The sequence below is a fragment of the Poecilia reticulata genome, linkage group LG4 (assembly GCF_000633615.1).
Source record: "Poecilia reticulata strain Guanapo linkage group LG4, Guppy_female_1.0+MT, whole genome shotgun sequence".
NCBI lineage: Eukaryota > Metazoa > Chordata > Actinopteri > Cyprinodontiformes > Poeciliidae > Poecilia > Poecilia reticulata.
This window is the reverse complement of record NC_024334.1, coordinates 20,010,827-20,027,788: the sequence shown is the minus strand read 5'-3', so window position 1 is coordinate 20,027,788 and position 16,962 is coordinate 20,010,827. Positions and strand designations below refer to the sequence as shown.

General features: G+C 40.0%; 3 protein-coding genes across 5 annotated transcripts in view; 1 reads left to right on the top strand and 2 right to left on the bottom strand.

The window, feature by feature from the left end:
* The window catches only part of LOC103463808 (vacuolar protein sorting-associated protein 4B-like), a 5,107-nt gene extending 3,055 nt beyond the window's left edge, over nt 1-2,052 (bottom strand). Inside the window, exons 1-6 of the mRNA XM_008407406.2 lie at nt 1,830-2,052; nt 1,056-1,167; nt 814-958; nt 505-563; nt 306-425; nt 59-215 (exon numbers count right to left, since the gene is read on the bottom strand). Coding sequence (XP_008405628.1) covers nt 59-215; nt 306-425; nt 505-563; nt 814-958; nt 1,056-1,167; nt 1,830-1,850 — 614 coding nt within the window. The 5' untranslated portion in view covers nt 1,851-2,052. The remainder of the gene's footprint in view (nt 1-58; nt 216-305; nt 426-504; nt 564-813; nt 959-1,055; nt 1,168-1,829) is intronic.
* Nucleotides 2,053-3,086: 1,034 nt separating this feature from the next.
* On the bottom strand, nt 3,087-8,817 carry ankrd29 (ankyrin repeat domain 29). Of its 3 annotated transcripts, none has more exons than XM_017304568.1 (10): nt 8,609-8,817; nt 6,953-7,172; nt 6,013-6,111; nt 5,492-5,590; nt 5,266-5,364; nt 4,866-4,964; nt 4,445-4,543; nt 3,849-3,944; nt 3,649-3,747; nt 3,087-3,574 (listed from the first exon to the last, which is right to left on the bottom strand). In XM_017304568.1, the coding sequence occupies exons 2-10, from the start codon at nt 7,046-7,048 to the stop codon at nt 3,491-3,493; spliced, it is 870 nt and encodes a 289-aa protein (XP_017160057.1). In that variant the 5' UTR covers nt 7,049-7,172; nt 8,609-8,817; the 3' UTR covers nt 3,087-3,490. The 3 variants fall into 3 exon arrangements, with proteins under 3 accessions (XP_017160057.1, XP_008405629.1, XP_008405630.1); XM_008407407.2 differs by having other exon boundaries at nt 7,062-7,172; nt 8,609-8,816; XM_008407408.2 differs by having other exon boundaries at nt 6,953-8,817.
* Nucleotides 8,818-10,408: 1,591 nt separating this feature from the next.
* cts12 (cathepsin 12) lies at nt 10,409-16,299 on the top strand. The gene is made up of 8 exons (XM_008407411.2): nt 10,409-10,530; nt 11,251-11,396; nt 11,478-11,597; nt 11,985-12,149; nt 12,721-12,942; nt 13,020-13,188; nt 15,478-15,583; nt 15,946-16,299. Exons 1-8 carry the CDS (start codon nt 10,500-10,502, stop codon nt 16,043-16,045), a joined length of 1,059 nt encoding a protein of 352 aa, XP_008405633.1. The 5' UTR covers nt 10,409-10,499; the 3' UTR covers nt 16,046-16,299.
* Nucleotides 16,300-16,962: the final 663 nt, after the last annotated feature.

Below are 16,962 nucleotides of genomic sequence, written 5' to 3'. Positions count from 1 at the left end.
CCCCCACCTCTACACATTCAATTTCTCGTCATCGTCACCCCGAAAACCAGAACCTCACTTTTCGCTTTCCCCCAGCCACTTGGACACCAGGTCAGAGGAGGAGACGGAGAAGAAGGTGGAGTTGTTGGCTTCTGTCGCCACCGCCTTGGCCAGGTAGGACTTCCCTGTTCCCGGAGGACCAAACAGGAGGATTCCCCGCCACGGAGTGCGCTTGCCTACAAAAACACACGCAGTACGGAGCTAGAAACAGACCATACGTCTGCAGCTCTTTTTTTTTTTGTTTGCTTATTTTCTTGTGCTGATACCTGTGAACAGATGAGGGAATTTGATTGGGAGGATGACGGCTTCTTTCAAGGCTTCCTTGGCTCCTTCCAGTCCCGCAACATCGTTCCACTTCACATTTGGTTTTTCCATTACAATGGCACCTGGAAAAGGAGATGATTTCAGTCACTATATTCAGTTAAAGCATTTCTCAGAATTCAATCATACAATAATTTCATTCACCTGAGAGCTGATTTTTGAATTTCTTTTTCTCCTGATCTTCCCCATCATCACTTTCACTCCTAAAAATATAGCAAAAATCAGGGAATAATAAGATTCAGTTCCACTTTCCTAAGCTTTTGATATAATTTTGATTGTCAAGGAAACAATAAATCATCAGGACACAAACAAATACTTAAGTAAGCAGACAATTGCAGTAGTTTTTAAGTAGTTTACTTTCTTTCTTAGTAAAAACAAACAAAAAGAAGTGTTTACACCAGCAACAGACACAGCTGAATATCAGTTTATTTCTGATTTGTTGACATCTCTCACCCTTTGTCACCAGACTCTTTGACAGGTTTGGCCGGAGGACTCTTCTCCTTCTGCTTCAGGTAAACCTTCAGCTGCTCGGCTCGATCCAGGTAGTCGGCACACTTTGCCCTGATGCTCTGCTTCGCTCGTTCGCCTTGTGCCTCATCTGCAGCGACAACACAGAAAGTCACAATAAAAAAAAAAAAAAATTTAAAAATCGAATTCTGCGCAGCTGAGTGAGGGGAAGGACGGAGGTTCCTTACATTTGACAACATGTAGGAAGTACTGTATGGCATGCTCATAACATCTGAGGGCCTCCTCGTAGTTCTTGGCTTTGTCCTCCTGTGCCGCCTTGCTGGCCAGATCAATAGCTTTCTAAAGGCAAACAATAGGACAGGAAATTGATAAAGAAGTTTGGAAACGTTCAATACATGCCAACATAACCAGGGTTGCTAATAAATAAGTGACGTCACTCAGTGGTAAACACGCCCTTGTCCTTTCCTTTCTTTTTTTAGCTGTGATGCCCGTGCTGATTTCAAAAAGGTTTTTTTTTTTTTTTTTTCAAAAATCTATATATAGTTTATCAGCTATCATGCTAATATTATGCGCTATTTAATAAGGGGCTTACAAAATTAAGTAATCATTGGATTTACTTTTGATTTGTTCCGTTTCAACTTTTCAGAGAAGTAGTATTAAATATCACAGCATGTTTTTTATTTATTAAGCAGAATAAAAGACAGCAATGTTCAGAGCCACAAATTGACATCATACTGACACTAGCAGTACAGGACTTGTGTATTTTCCCTTTAAAATGTTCTAACTTCCCAAGTCATCACATTCTAAATAATTAAAAACATTACCTATGTATACTAATGAGTGAAAAGTGCGCCGTTACGAACTTTTTGTGACAAAACAGCTCAATTTAAAAGAAAAATAAAAGCGTGTTTATTAGTTTGTTTATTAAAGCTGAGCTAAATAAGGCGTCGTATCGGCTTCCAGGTGAGTCACGTCATTGTTTTTAAAAGTCTGTCACTTACCTGTAAATTTCCGCCCGCCATTAGCCGCTTCTGTCGCTGAAACCTGTCCGGGTGCGCAGGGATTAAATATTAAAACTTGTGGCTCTTTTCTCCTCTTGTGTCCGGTTACTTAAGAGTTACATTCAGAGCACTTTTAGTCGCTAAACATCCCAAAGGTTTGTCTCTCTTCCGCATCTGAACTTCGAGTGTTGCTTCCGCGGTGCTCACGTGACCAAGCTGTCATTCTTGACGTTTCTTTTTCGACGTTCCCGTTTAGTTTCCTGTACGTTCTTGAATATACTGAGTCATTGCTGGAATAAAACACCGATGTCATAATTCATAAATATATTGAAAGGAAGCCAAAAGGTCCGGGTGAACTTTTACTCTTTTGTAAAGTTGTTAATTAGACGACATCTGGACTTGTTTCCAATAGACTCCTGTTCCAGGCAGTAACATCTCCTCCTGTGCTTAGATGTGATGAACCTGTTACAAGTTACTATGTGTGCTAGTAATAAAGGGAGTAGATGTAGATAGCATTTTTATAGCTAATTTAACAAATAAAATAAAAAAATCACAATGGCAACATAATAAAAATAAAAATATATAAACGAAATTATACCAAGAAGTGTCTAAAAATAATTAGCTTAAATAATTTAATATTAATGACTTTGTATTTCTTTTTTTCTTTCTTTCTCCATTTTTCCACATAGAAAGCACTCTTGGTCCAGTGTGTCTTTGTCTTATTTTGAAGAGCATGACTGAAAATGTTATTACATGCTGAAGTCTTATGACAGCGTTGGACTTAAGGTTATGTTATGTCTTCACTCTGAAGCTTGTTTGCCAGAGATGTTGCTTTGCAGCTGCAGGAACAGACTTCAGTTTCCCACGGTTTTCTGTAAATATCTTTGCACTTCTCCCTCCTTTGGTATTAAGTTTTGAAGTCAGAAGTCAGAGCTGACACTCTTTTTGTTCTCAACTCAGATACTGCATAAACCTCATGGAGTCCTTTCCGCCTTTAACTGTGCTCGAATCGATTCATTTATCCCACAGCACATCCTTAGTTTCCTTTTTAAGCTCTCTGTATTCTTTTTTCCTCCTCTTACCTATATAAAGTACGCCTAGCACCCAGTTCTTCTAGCATTGTTGTAAAGTGAGTGACAGATTCACAGGATGATCAGTAGATAACTGGATTAGAAACTAGATTATATATGACGATATACAAATAAACTAAATTGAAAATTTCCCTCATAACAAATGAAACATTCTGGTTACACAATGTGTTACGACATGTTATTGTTTATTGTTGTGTCCTGTTACAAGGCCTGCCATCTTAGAACCAGATGCCAGAGACTGATAGTGCATTTATAACATTTATTGAAAAGGCCAATAAATAGTGTGCAAAATATCCATAATTCCTCTATCATCAGAGGTAAACAAATAAATGTGTGCTGAGGAAAAAAACAGCATAGAGAAGGCTAATAGATGTCTGTGTTATCTTACATTCAGTTCAAGTTTGTTCAGCTTTTCACAGCTTTGTTTCAGCCACTATTGTTAACCAAGCACCGTGTACAGTACATGTCGCCGTTGAGCAGATTCGACACCGTTGACGTGGTTCTTCCCACCCCCTCACGACGCGTCGTCATGCGAGAGTCCGGCGTGAAGGAGGAGAGTCCGGGCTTTCATCAACTGTCTCCGTTCACAGCTTTCTGCCGTAAAACCCTCAGGATGCGATCGCTCTTTGTGAGATCGGCGGGGAGTTCGTTATGCTGCGAAACAGAACGCACAACATGATCCGGGCGTGTCTATTAGTTCGGTTTCTCATCAAAGTTAGGAGTGTTACCTCATTGGGTAAAGCGGGATTGGCGTTGGCTCCGAGCAGCAGAAGTACAGTCCGAATATTCCCACCCATGACGGCAGCGTGAAGGGCGGTGGAGCCATTCTGGAGACACAACAAGGAGGGAACCTGCTCTATTATCTTTCATTTAGTTGTAAATCGTAAATTAAAGATGATCTTGCAGGTAGAGCTAGAAGATTCTTAACCTTGAGAAGGCCGAGCGCAGGAGAAAATTTCAGCAGCTCCTCGACGACGCCGTTGTGTCCTTTCAGCGCTGCTTTGAATAACGCTGTCGATCCATCCTGGAAAGTCGAGAGACCAAATAGACAAATCAGCTTCAGCTGCTTTCAACTACAAAAAAATAAAAAGTAAAATTTGACACCAAAATACTGCAACTTTGAATTTTGTGTGAGATTCTTTGTGAAATGTCAGCAAAAACGCTATTTATTTTGTAAGAATTGAAGTTAGCGCCACTTCAGCACTGAACTCAATGCTGTTTCATTGTTTGTCAGGAATATGAATCATATTTGATCCAGCTTAAACACAATTCTTAGATTTATCAAATCGTCTGTCTGAAACCACAAATAACAGTTTTTTTTGTTTTGTTTTTTTGGCTGATTGAGATATGAAAATTTGAGGCATTTCATTTCAGTTATATAAATACTAATTAAAGGACCTTCACTTACTCATTTTGTAATTCCTTTAGCATATGAAACGTATAAAATAATACTAATAAGGTAAAATAATTTCATCCAACTCTCCAATCCAATCTGAAGTGACTATCATACGAGGATTAACGTACTAATCTGTCAGCATCCCGATCTGCTCCGCGTAGCAGAAGGACCTTCACCACCTCACTGTGTCCCATCTGAGCTGCCATCCACAAGGGTACAGTGCCATCCTGGGAGAGAGATGGAGGGTTAGGAGGCCGTGGAGAAAAACACACACCGTTTACACGTTTAGAACTACAAGGTTGAAGGAGACATCTGTTTAGGTCGTAATCTCCTGGTTACTGGTGGACGTCAGGCTTTTCGCTTGCCTGCGTTTCAACTACATTGTGTGCTGTGAAGCTGGTCACAGTGGAAGATGAAGCGCTGAGATTAGAATTATCGCAAAACGTGAACACTGAGCGACAAACAGTAACCTGACAGAGAGAACTAAAACAGATTTATAGGTGACAAGTGTAGGCATGTGAAGTGATTTGTGCCTGCGGGGGGCATTACCTCCCTTGCTTGGTTCACCCTGGCGCCAGAAGCCAGCAGCTGACGAATCACAGTCACATGACCCCCCTGCGCAGCGAGGAATAACGGTGTAGCTCCATCCTGAAAAAATTAAATAAAATAAGAACAGCAGAGGCAAAACTCATTGTAAATACACCAATAATTAGCTCGTTAGATACATTTTTGCACAGTAAGGTTGTTGCTGTTTGTGGCACATGCTAGTCCTGCTCAAGGTGATTCATGACTGACTCAGCAGTTTGGGGAAAAACCAGAGAGACGGGATTCCTGCTGCACTGAGATCAACTAACCATCAGGTTTCTGACACAAAGGGAGGCAGAATACAGAACAGATCAGCCATGTGTGACTGTCTGAGGAGAGACAGGCCTGTAGATGCAGATCTCACGTTTAGCCTCTCGTGAACGTTGGCTCCGTTCTTCAACAGGACGTCCACCACTGTCGAGTGTCCGTACTGCGAGGCAACGGTGAGAGCTGTGCCGCCATCCTGGTAGCGAGGCATGAAAAAAAGCAACATGAAGGTTACGCATAAGCTTAAAATGGAGAAAGCAAAAACGCCTAGATGTATTCTTGGTAACTGGGTGAACCATCGCCCGGCGTTTTTCACGTCGAACCTTTGTCCGTAGTTCGGTGGAGGCGCCGAACTCAAACAGCAGCTTCACGATGTCATGGTGTCCCTGCTGCGAGGCGAAGAACAAGGCCGTCGAACCTGTCTGAGGATAAAAATAGACACAGCTGTTTACATGGAGGACTACTACCCTATTAGTCAACTCAAGACTTCGGTATTTTTTTTAGTGAAAGTTGATCACTACAAGACATTTTTCCTTTTGCTTCACAATTGATATTAGTTAATATTTTTCATGAAGCACATCAAAACAGCTCTCCAAAAGACCTGCACATTCTACACATATGTTATAGTTAGATCTGAAATCTAAACAACAAAAACCTTAACTTACAGGAACAAAAATCACTGTGTTACTCTATAAATATACACGTTTTCTTTGATTGTGTGCCGAATACGTGAGTGGAGAATTTCGAAAACAGCAGTGATAGTTTCCTGATGATAATAGTTATTGAGGAAAATTCCTCTATTGTCAACAACTATTGTGAGTAATGTGTCCTGGAGCACATCTACCTCTCTCTGGTAATTAATGTCTGCTCCTTGCATAATTAGCTCTTTGACGCACTCAAAATGGCCGCTGTACGACGCCACCATCAGCGCAGTCGTTCCATACTGCAATAACAAAAAAAACAAAACAAAACATACAATTAGTCAACCCTCCAGAAAGTTGTATTTATTCATAATCTGGCACCAGTACTAAAAATGTCTGCAATGTACAGATTTTGCTCCTTCTTCAGCGCCTGTCACGTGTGAGGTTCCCAAATACTTTGGCATTTATTTTTGGTTTACGCATTTTTTTCTTATTGTCTGAAGTTAAATTCGACCAAATTTTTCTTGTTTCCCATCGTGTCAAACAAGATAGCAGTGTGTTCCGGGTGTAGCCAATTAACTCAAATATGTCGAATAACCTATCAGAAGTTTTCAAAGCCGTGACATCATCAAATGGGCTGAGGAAGAGATTATACTGTGTGTAAACTTTTGATTTTGAAGACATTAATAAATAAATCTTTAAAATATTTGTTATCCTAATTTTGTGGCATTAAGCAGTTTAATATTTTTAACTAACCTAATGCAAGAAAAGTCATACAGTGAAAAGAATTATGTGTATGTGTCTTTTAATTCTGTATATTCAGGCATTGGGAATATCTATAAGATATTTTTTGTCAAACTGTTTATTATTTGTTTTTCACATTCCTGTTTTTTACTGTCTGCTTGTCTTGTATGCAAAATACTTAATAACCTTGGTGTTTAAAAGTGTTAAGTGAGAATGTACTTTTTTTTCTTACAAAGAAAAGACAAAGACAAAACCTATAAAAAAAATCATGCATTTGCAATAAAGAAGAAAATCCCCACTAAAAATCTTGGTGATAAGAGAACTGCAATATTAAGATGCAGATAAATTCATAATATGCAAACTAAAAAAAAATAAATAAAAAAAATAGCATACACATACAAACACAAGCACATGCTTCACAGAGGTAGCGCTCGATGCTCTCTGCATCTCTGGCGGTTTACGGTTAAAGCCTGCGGCTGAACGGCCGGGGGGCATGCAGGATCCGTACACTGTCTCTGCAGTCGGCGTCCACTCGCCCGCTGTTGAGCAGCAGCTGAAGCAGAGCCAGGTTTCCCTTCCTGGCCGCCCAGAAGCCGGCGTTAGCTAGGGGTGTTTCCTTCTGCGGGGGTAAATGCACACAACAACCGCTCACACTGAAACCACCATTATAGCATTACACACTCTGACAGCAGACAGGGACCGCCGTGGTGTGCGACTCGGTGTCACCACTAAGAGTAGATGCTACACACACAGGTCGCTGTGTCTGTGTGTGACTGAGAGGTTAGAACCCATAAAGACAGATCAGTGGTCTCTAGGCAACCCCAAACTTTTGTTTTTTTGGGTAAGCCTAACTCTTCAACCTAAAATTCAGTTACTTTTACTTTTTTTTGGGGGGGGGAGTACTTTTTTATGGAGTTCAATTTGTTCCAAAAATATGTTAAGCAAATGAGCATATTTTTTGGCACAAATAGAACCCCATAGAAGTAGTTTCACTAGGCTGTCCTTTTTACTTTTCCTTGAGTAATATATTTTTTTTATAAAGTATTGCTCTTGAGAAGAACTTCTGCTCACTCTACCTAAAGTGAGAAACTTCACTAGAATTAAAAAAATAAAAAAAATCCATGAGATGCAAACACACCTAGAGTTAAAGCACAACTTCTTGTTTGCGCTAAAGTTTTGTTTTTCTACCTCTCAATCTTTTATTTGCATTAATTTCTTTTAGTCATTAAAATACCAGAATTTGGACATAACTTTGCATTTTTGCCTAATTGATTACGTCATTTTTAAATATTCTGATCATTATTCAACACTTGACTGGCCTTTTAACCAGATATTTTTTGAGTAATTTCTTGGACAGTTGCTTTTTACTATGTTGAAGTAGTGCTAGTCAGGTTTCTGAATGTCCTTCAACTGTTATATATGGACAGCTTTTGGTTATTTTCTGTCCAGTCCTTGTCCTTGACCATAACACAAATTTGTGCAGTGTGTGTTTAAACAACAAGGGGAAATGGAGAATTTTTTTTTCCATTTTTATCAAAAAACTAAAAAAGGACGAACAAACAAAGCAGGAGATGTACTGTATCTTTACAAACGGGAACAACTCTAAACATCGCGCAGACCCTGAGAGATGCATCCCGGTTCAGCTCAGTGAAGAACCATTGATTGCCACCACTTAAAGAGACGAATAACGTCTGTCCCATAGGAAACCAACAAAAGTACAATTGATAAAACGAGAAATAACTTAGAAGTTTTGTTTCTCCACCGGTATTCTCCGAACAGTCAGGATTGTTCATAAACACCCAAGATGTATTTGTCAAAGACTCGTGAGCCATTTAATGCAGCTATTGTGCCCAGACATGTGCTACACTGTTGGGAGTCAGTATAATGTAACCTCTATTTCCTTTATACTTAAACACATCACGTCATTAAACAAATCCTGACTATACAGCAGTCTGCTTTTGACCAGCAGCTGCTGCTGCCGTGTGTCCCGTGACGATACAGGCCGTTTCAGGCAGGCTGCCCGGGCAAAGATGGATGGAGAAAGCTGCGTTTTACCTTGAAAGACATCCTTGCAGACCTCAGTCGTGACTCATGGCGCTCCCGTGATGCGCACTCACTCATTAGACGCGATGCTGCGCGTAATTTGCCTGTTTTGCCGCACCGTGCTTGGGTGTTGCCCCGTCGCGGACATCATAATAACAGCGGGAGCGAGTCGGCAGAGCTCAGCCTCTGCAGTGGACCCCGCAAGGAGGAAACACCGCCACCAGAGGGCGCTGCAGAATACAGCTGGGAAAAAAAAAGTATCCACTTCTTCTCCCAAGTATTAAGATCAAACTCAAGGTAGACGTATTTGAACTTTTAAACAGTAGTATAATTTTGCACTTTATTTTTTTGTTATTTTCCTTTAGAATTGCACCAGTCAAGTCACAAATCAAAAGTTCCTCAAGTAAAAAATATTAGTTTAAAAATAGGTACAATGGCTAAACACATACTTTTTATGTGTCACGTTAAAAGGACAAACTTTACTGGACTTTATTGGGATTTTATAGGACAAATACAAAATCATCTGTAATAAGTGATCTGTCATAGTTTTTAAAAATTGCTTTATGAATAAAAATCTTACGAGTATTGTGGGAGTCTGCCAATACTGTGTAGAAGCACATCCAGCTGTAACAATAAGTTTCTAAGGTTATGTCTCTACCAGCTTTGCAGATCTAGAAACTGAGATCTTTGCATAATATTGAGTGAGACTGGAAGGAAATCATCTGCGACCATCAATTTTCAAGCTGTGCCACAGATTCTCTGTCGGATTTAAGTCTGGACCTTGACTAGGTCGTTATTGAGCATGAATGTGACCTAACCCATTCCATTGTAGCTCCGGCTACACGTTTTGAGTGGTCCTTTTTGCCAAATCTAACAAGTTTCTGTGTCCATGTCAAAGAAAAGAAAGTCCTACAGCAGAATGTTTCATGATGATGATGGTGTGTTCAGGGTGGTATGCAGTGTGGTTTGCATGTAGGACCAAATGTTGGGCCAAATTTGTTCTTATCGGGTCAGAACACCTTATTCCACATGTTCACTTCATCCCATATGGGACTTGCAAGTCTATCAGTTATTATTTTATTTTATTTTTTACATTTTCTCCTACCTGAGCTGAGTTACTTTGGGCTGCTTCTCTGATTAAATCACTCCCTGCTTAGCAGAATACAAATGTGTTCCACAATGTGTTATTTTCTTTCCACTTCACAGTCAGGCTCCACTGTCGCATAAAATCCAATCCAAAATACATTGAAACCTACTGTGGCTATAAGTTGTGGAAAAAGTAAAGTGAGTGGGAATGCAGTATGCCTCGGAGGAGAGCCGAGTTGTTTTGATATGGTTTGCTCAGCATTTCACATTCAAATTCTTCCAAAATCTAATAAAAAATGCTTTGAAACTGAAAATGAATTCAAATTCTTCAGTTGAAACCTTGATGTTTTCCCCTAAAACTGATCTTGTGACTCTTCCCAGTTCCACATGACAATGTTAAAGAGTTTCGTAAATAATTAAGTCTACAAAAAGTAAAGTCCAGACCGTGAAATCTCAGTGAAATGCTGTTCACATAATGCACCAGAATCAGCTCTGTGTTTATTCAAATGCAACCGTTTGCAGCTGATGTCATTTCGGGTGCAAACTTTAATCAGATTAGACGCATTGTCCCTTTTTTGGGTGTTGTGCTCGGCTACAAACATGTATTTGAGGGATTAACAATACTGCAGCTTTAGCTGTTTCTAGGTGATAACTGCAGAGGGTTTGGAGGACAACATATTTTTGTTGACTAATGCTACTGTCAGGTGTTCATTTAGGGATCGAGTAAAAGTAGAGCAGGAACATGTAGTTTACCAGAAAGCTTTAAATAGCGGGCTGGTAGCTGGAGTCGCTACTCTGTTGGAGTTGCTGTTGGAACATGGGAACAAAACAGACTCACCTGTGTGCAGGTAGGCAGCCCAGGATTCTTTTGTTTTATTTATTTTTATCAGTGTTTTTGCTAGATTAATGTGATTGTACCTTATGGTGAAGCTTTGAATGTGCTAGGAGAGGGCATTTATCGTATTATCATTTATCGTGATAAATTTCTTCTGATTAGAATTGTGATTTATAATCGCCGTGATAAATTCCAATTAATGATGTATTAAAACTCTCCAAAAGAGTATCCATGTTGTCGGGATTGTCAGTTTTACTATTTTCTGCACTGTTTGTTCAATGACAGTATCAATCAATATGAATTCATTTGAAAATAGTTAAATGCACAGTTTAGTGATACAAATCACACTTCTTCTTGTGAGTGGCGTGCTAAAGACATGTACTACAAAAGGGAATGTTTTCCAAGAGCATTATTTGTGTTTGTAGGGCTATGATTGCTGTGATAAAGTACCTAAAAAAAGCAGCAAATAGTTACCGTCACCTTTATCGTTATCATGATTTCACCACAAAATATCGTGATAAATTTTTAAGCCATGTCCCCCACCCGTGCTGTGTGCTTTTAAAACTGAACAGGGAGAAAAATGTAATTCTGAAAACGAGGGCTCAGGAGAAGAGACAGAATGGTTCATAGCGTTGTTTTGATCCTAGTGAACTCCTGCCACCACCTTTACAATACGATGCATAAAATCCCAATTCAACGAGAGGTCGTGGCTCTTTGTTGTCTTTCCTTCCAGCTGGGCCGGTGAGCTTTCTGCTGAGGGCGGCCCTGCTCTCCATCCTGCTGTGCAGCCCGCAGACGGTGCTGTCGGAATCGGATGAGGTGGTCCTGACTGAGTGGGAGATCTGGAAAAGCAGCCATGGCATAAGCTATGACGAATCAGTGAGAGCGAACAGATGGCTAAAGCACATCAACACAATCAAGCGTGCAAGTTTTTTTTTAATTCTTTGATTTGTTATTCAGGACGACATGCAGCGGAGGGCCATCTGGGAGGACAACAAGCGCAACATTGAAGACCACAACCAAGGCTTTCTCATGGGGAAGATGTCCTTTGCTATGGCAATGAATAAATATGGAGACCTTGTAAGAAGTGCTGCTTTGCTCTCACGTTTGTTTTTGACAGAAACACCAAGAAATAACTACAAAATAAAACCCCATGTAGCAGTTGGTAGTCTGTCTCTTTGCACAAGACTGACCTTGTTTTAGTTTATCTAACGTAGATAAAATGCTGTTTTAAGTTGACCTTAAACATCTTCAGTTCAGCAAGAGACCATTGTTAAGTCTACTGCTGCTTTCTCAGCCAAACAACTGCATCAAGCAACATCTTGTTGCTTAGCTGAGAAACCAAACTTAATTTATTCACTTGTCCACAAACTCACTGCAATATAACATCTGTTTGCTACATGTAGCTGAGCTAACTGCTGAAAATAACTTCACAGAACCTGAATTGTGTCTTTTTTCAATTTTTAGACAAGGCAGGAATACCAAACTCTGCAGGGAGCCATGATCAACGCCCAGTTTGTGCCGAGAGGAAGGGAGGTTTCAGCTCGAAGACTGCGCTACAACGCCAAGAAACTAGACGCTGCGGCTGTTGATTACAGGAGCAAAGGCTATGTCACTGAGGTGAAAGACCAGGTAAGACCACAACTGTGCACTCAATTGAGCATGTCCTCTCCAGACTAAGGGTGTGTTCACACCCTTGTCTATTAAGTCCAGCTCGTTTGGGGAGGTGTCAATGCACAATATAATTCTGGTTCGCCTAAAACCTAGATCTTGGTTCAATTGAATATGCGGTTTGAATGCATATGTGGATGTGGACCGCTCCAAAAGCAGGAAGTGAACTAAAGCACAAGGCATTCTGGGTAAATGCTGGTGGTCTTTTACCAAAGACAAAAGAGAAATCCTACAACCGCTAAAATCTCACACTACTCCATTTATATTTACATTTTGCAAAGGCTTTTGTGTTGTTTCCTTCAGTAGTTCTTGGTGCAGCGCCCCCCACAGGCGAGGAGAACAGATTTTTCAAATAGTTTGCATTGTTTGACACAGTGCAGTGTGAAAGCGAACCGCACCAGCTGAAAATGTAACAAATGTTGAAATTTTGGTCCCCAGTCAAACCGAGTCTACCGGATTATCAGGTGAGAAAACATCTGATAGTCCGACGTTTTTTGTGACCACAGTCACAATCTGTTGTTTGCCTTCTCAGGGCTACTGCGGCTCGTGCTGGGCTTTCAGCACAACAGGGGCGATAGAAGGACAACTCTACAAAAAATCGGGTCAGCTGTTGTCTTTGAGCGAGCAGAACCTGGTGGACTGCTCCAAATCGTACGGCACCTACGGTTGCAGCGGCGCCTGGATGGCCAACGCCTACGACTACGTGATCAGCAACGGTCTGCAGGCGACAGACACCTACCCGTACACCTCCGTGGTGAGGCCCAGTCTGAAGACCTACAGGCTCAAACTGAGAACTGTTCATCATCCAGGGCCTTTCGTTTCTCTCCACAGGACTCACAGCCCTGTTTCTACGACAGCAGCCTTGCAGTGGCTCATATCAGAGACTACAGGTTCATTCCCAAAGGAGACGAGCAGGCGCTGGCCGACGCCGTGGCAACCGTCGGGCCAATTACAGTAGCTGTGGATGCTGATCATGCTAGCTTCCTCTTCTACAGCTCAGGTTATTATCCACTCTGTTTACACATGAATTAGTCATTATGAAATTTGTTACTTGATTTGATCAAACGCGTGTCTGTCCTGGAATTTTAAGCAGCATAACTATCCTTCTTGCATCAGTTTCTAGCTACAGCAGTTGGCAGAGAGACTAACTTCTATAAACCTCCCCTGTGCATTGCACCTGTCTAACACCAGCAGCAGCAGAATATAAACAATCTGCAGATACAGAGATATTTTTCCTCCTGTGTCAGTTAAGAGCAAAATTTATTTCAAACAGTAAAATTACTTTTTTGTGCTGCTTCTTATTTGTGTGATTTTTAAACAAGCAACTGATTGCGAGCAATTTGAGCTTGATTTAGAAATTAAGAGATTTCTGTCCAACATCAACAAGTAAATGTTTGTTTTTACCACCATTTCTTTTTGCACATAAAGCTGTGCTTATTTATGAAAATTGCTGCGCATTTAGAGCACAGTATCTTCAAGAAATAGCAAAAGGTCAGGTTTGTTTTGGTTGCTAAAATCGTGGTCACATTTCAGGCTAGAAATTGCAAGAAAACAGTGAAGACACATTTCTAAATAAATCAAAACACCATCAAAATTAATTTTAGTTCAGTAATTCAGTTCCAATAACCAAAACATGTACGGATTTAACGCACGCGGGGCAATATATTGTGTTCGCTTCTGTCAATTATGATTATGAACATTTTAAATTCAGTTTATCAAGCTATTAAAACATTACAGAAGACCAAGAGCAGAATAAGTTTGGATGCAAAAACATTATGGCAGTCACTTGTGCTCACTATAAGAAGGAAGAACAAAAAAGGCCATTGTTCAAAAAAGCTGAGTTCTGTATTTCAGCATATTAATGGAAAGTTAAGTAGAAGGAAAATGTGTGAACAAAAGTTTGGTTTCATTTTAGCTAAAAGCCTTCATTAAAATTATCAGAGATAAATGCTTATAATATATTACTGTTTGTGTAATGAATCTTTATATTTGACTGCATGGATTTGACTTCTGGAATAGAATTTCTGAAATACTGTCCAGGGTGACCCCGCCTCTCGCCCGGAACGTTAGCTGGAGATAGGCACCAGCAGCCCTCCCTACCCCACTAAGGGACAAGGGTGCAAGAAAATGGATGGATGGATGAAGTTTTGGATGATGTTCTTATCTGATAAAACTCAATGTTATTGATGAAATAACTTTGCAATTGTATTCTTTACTATTTACTACTAATGACGTGTTTTGTAAGATGGAAATCTAATCATTCATGATGATTCAAAGCAGAGAAGGCAGGGAGTCTTTACATCAGTGGTCCTCAAACTACGGCTCGCGGGCCGGATTTGGCCCGCCTCCACATTTGGTCCGGCCCTCTGAACAATAACAAGAGAGCATTCAGATTTTTTTTTCATATACCATATTTTCCGGACTATAAGCCGCTTATATGTGAATTTTTCTTCAACCACCAGTGGGCTCTTTAGCAGGAAGTGAATCATTGGAAGTCAAAATTGGAAATAAAAGAAGAAAGCGCCCATTAAAACAGAATTAGGTTTTAATAGGGAATTGAAATTTGAGAATGTTGATCAGTTAAATAGCATTGAGGGGAAAAAGAAGATTTTTAGGTTTTTTTGGGATCTTTATGAGAATTTGAGGTCTAGATATTAGGATCCAGTAGATGGAAGTAGTGCAACAATAATGGACACAAGCTGCCGTTGAAATCAAAAGAAGAAGGCGGCGGCGCCCATTTTCATTTAGCACATGCTAGTAGCAGACACGAAGGATCAGCACTTTTACTGTTACAATTACCATTTGTAAACTACCGTAATCAGTTCAGTTAAATCTAAACTTGGCAACTTTTTCTTTTTCAACCGTAATAAATGCGATATTCAATTTACCTGTTATTACCTGTTATTAATTTTGGGTGTCCGCCCCCCTCTGCTCCTGCTGTATTGGTGTGGAAAACCTGGAGCGGCAGAGATATCTGCTGTTTACTGGCTTTAAAAAAAACAAAACTTTGGGGTTGTGGCTTATAGTCCAGTGCGGCTCATAGTTCAAAAAATATGGACTATAATCCTTCCTGGATATTTTCTGTGAAGAACCCAGAGAATGTTATTTGATTGTGTTTGCTGGAAAACAATAAATTTTTACATTTAGGCACTCCTACAATCGTCACACTTTTTCTGTTACAAACTGACTCCGGCCCCCCACCAGAAAGGGAAAGGTTATGTGGCCCTCACAGGAAAAAGTTTGGGGACCCCAGCTTTACATAAAGCCTTACCTTTGAATTTCTCTGCAGGAATTTACAACGAGCCCAGCTGTAACTCCAACCACCTGAGCCACGCAGTGCTGCTGGTCGGCTACGGCTCTGAGCAAGGACAAGACTACTGGATCCTCAAAAACAGGTATGACACTTTTTATGTAAATCAAAATGTGTCCCAGTGTATTATAAGCCTGGCGGGCCACAAGGCTTTACTTGTGCCTCCACCAAAATTTTTATTTTTGCATTTTTTAAGACTTTATTGTTGGTGTTCAGGTATTAATAATCTTCTAATCTTTCAATAACACATAATTATCAAATGATATTTTCAAATTTCCTGTCAACTTTAAACATTTTTTAACTCAAAAACACAAAGAATCACTGGATGAATGACTGCCGAGTGTCCAACCACCGGGCTTAGCAGGTTTTCTGGGGGAAACCTTGGTGTCACTTAAAAAAAATGATACGCCTTGATGTTTTACTGATTTTTCTTCTTTTTTTTCCTAGTTGGGGAAGCAGCTGGGGTGAAGGCGGATACATGCGGATGGCCCGGAACGGCGGCAACACTTGTGGCATTGCAAGCTACGCTTTGTACCCAATTTTATGAGTACGAGAACCCTAGAAAGAGATCGTTCTAAAGTATAAGCAACACTTATCAGTTTTTTTGTATTCTAAAGATACATAGCTTGTGAACCTGTCTGACATAAGGCTCTCATAGGGAATACATTACCTCTCTCAGGGATGTAGAAGAAATTATTCTTCGGGTGTAAATTCTCAACTATTCAGATGTTTCTGTTTGTACAACTTGTTAAAAAAATTCTAAATGAAAATTGAAATAAAATTTGGATATTTAACCTTGGACAGAGTCGAGAACATTCATTAAAGTCGTTCTCTGCACAAGGGGGAAACATTAGCCCCTAACATCTGTCTCTTGTTTTCAATGGGAAAATGTCCAACCATCATTAATTATTGGGTCTGATGAATGCAGCGACAACCGTGGTGGACAAACTGATTTTTGGCACATTTTCAGGGCCAGTGAGGTGAGCTATGAATCCAGCAGATGCTTGTTTTTATCTCTGTAGTTTCTCTAAACCTAAACAACAAAGTCTCCTCCCTCCTCCACAAGCTGTTTGAATATGAAAGTTGACATCTGAAGAATCCCTGAAAAAGGATCAAACTTTTTCAGAGATGTAATAGATATTGAACATAGTTGCCAATTTTAACTTCTATAAAGCCATGGAAACATTTGCGAACATTCAAACTAACCACTAATCAAAATGCTGTGGGGTTAAGATGAAATAAAAAATAAGAACAAAAAGTTCAGACTTCAAAATGGTGACTGTTTGTTTAATGAACAAGATGATAATGTTGGATGGAGACTAAAAGCTAAAAAGCTGTCAAGATGAAAACTTGGAAGTTTTGTCTAGATGTGATTCAAATTCTGTTCCTAAAATTACTTTCATAAAGTTTACTTGGGGCTACACATATTGGCTAAAAATGTACAAATAATAGTATTGCTTTGGG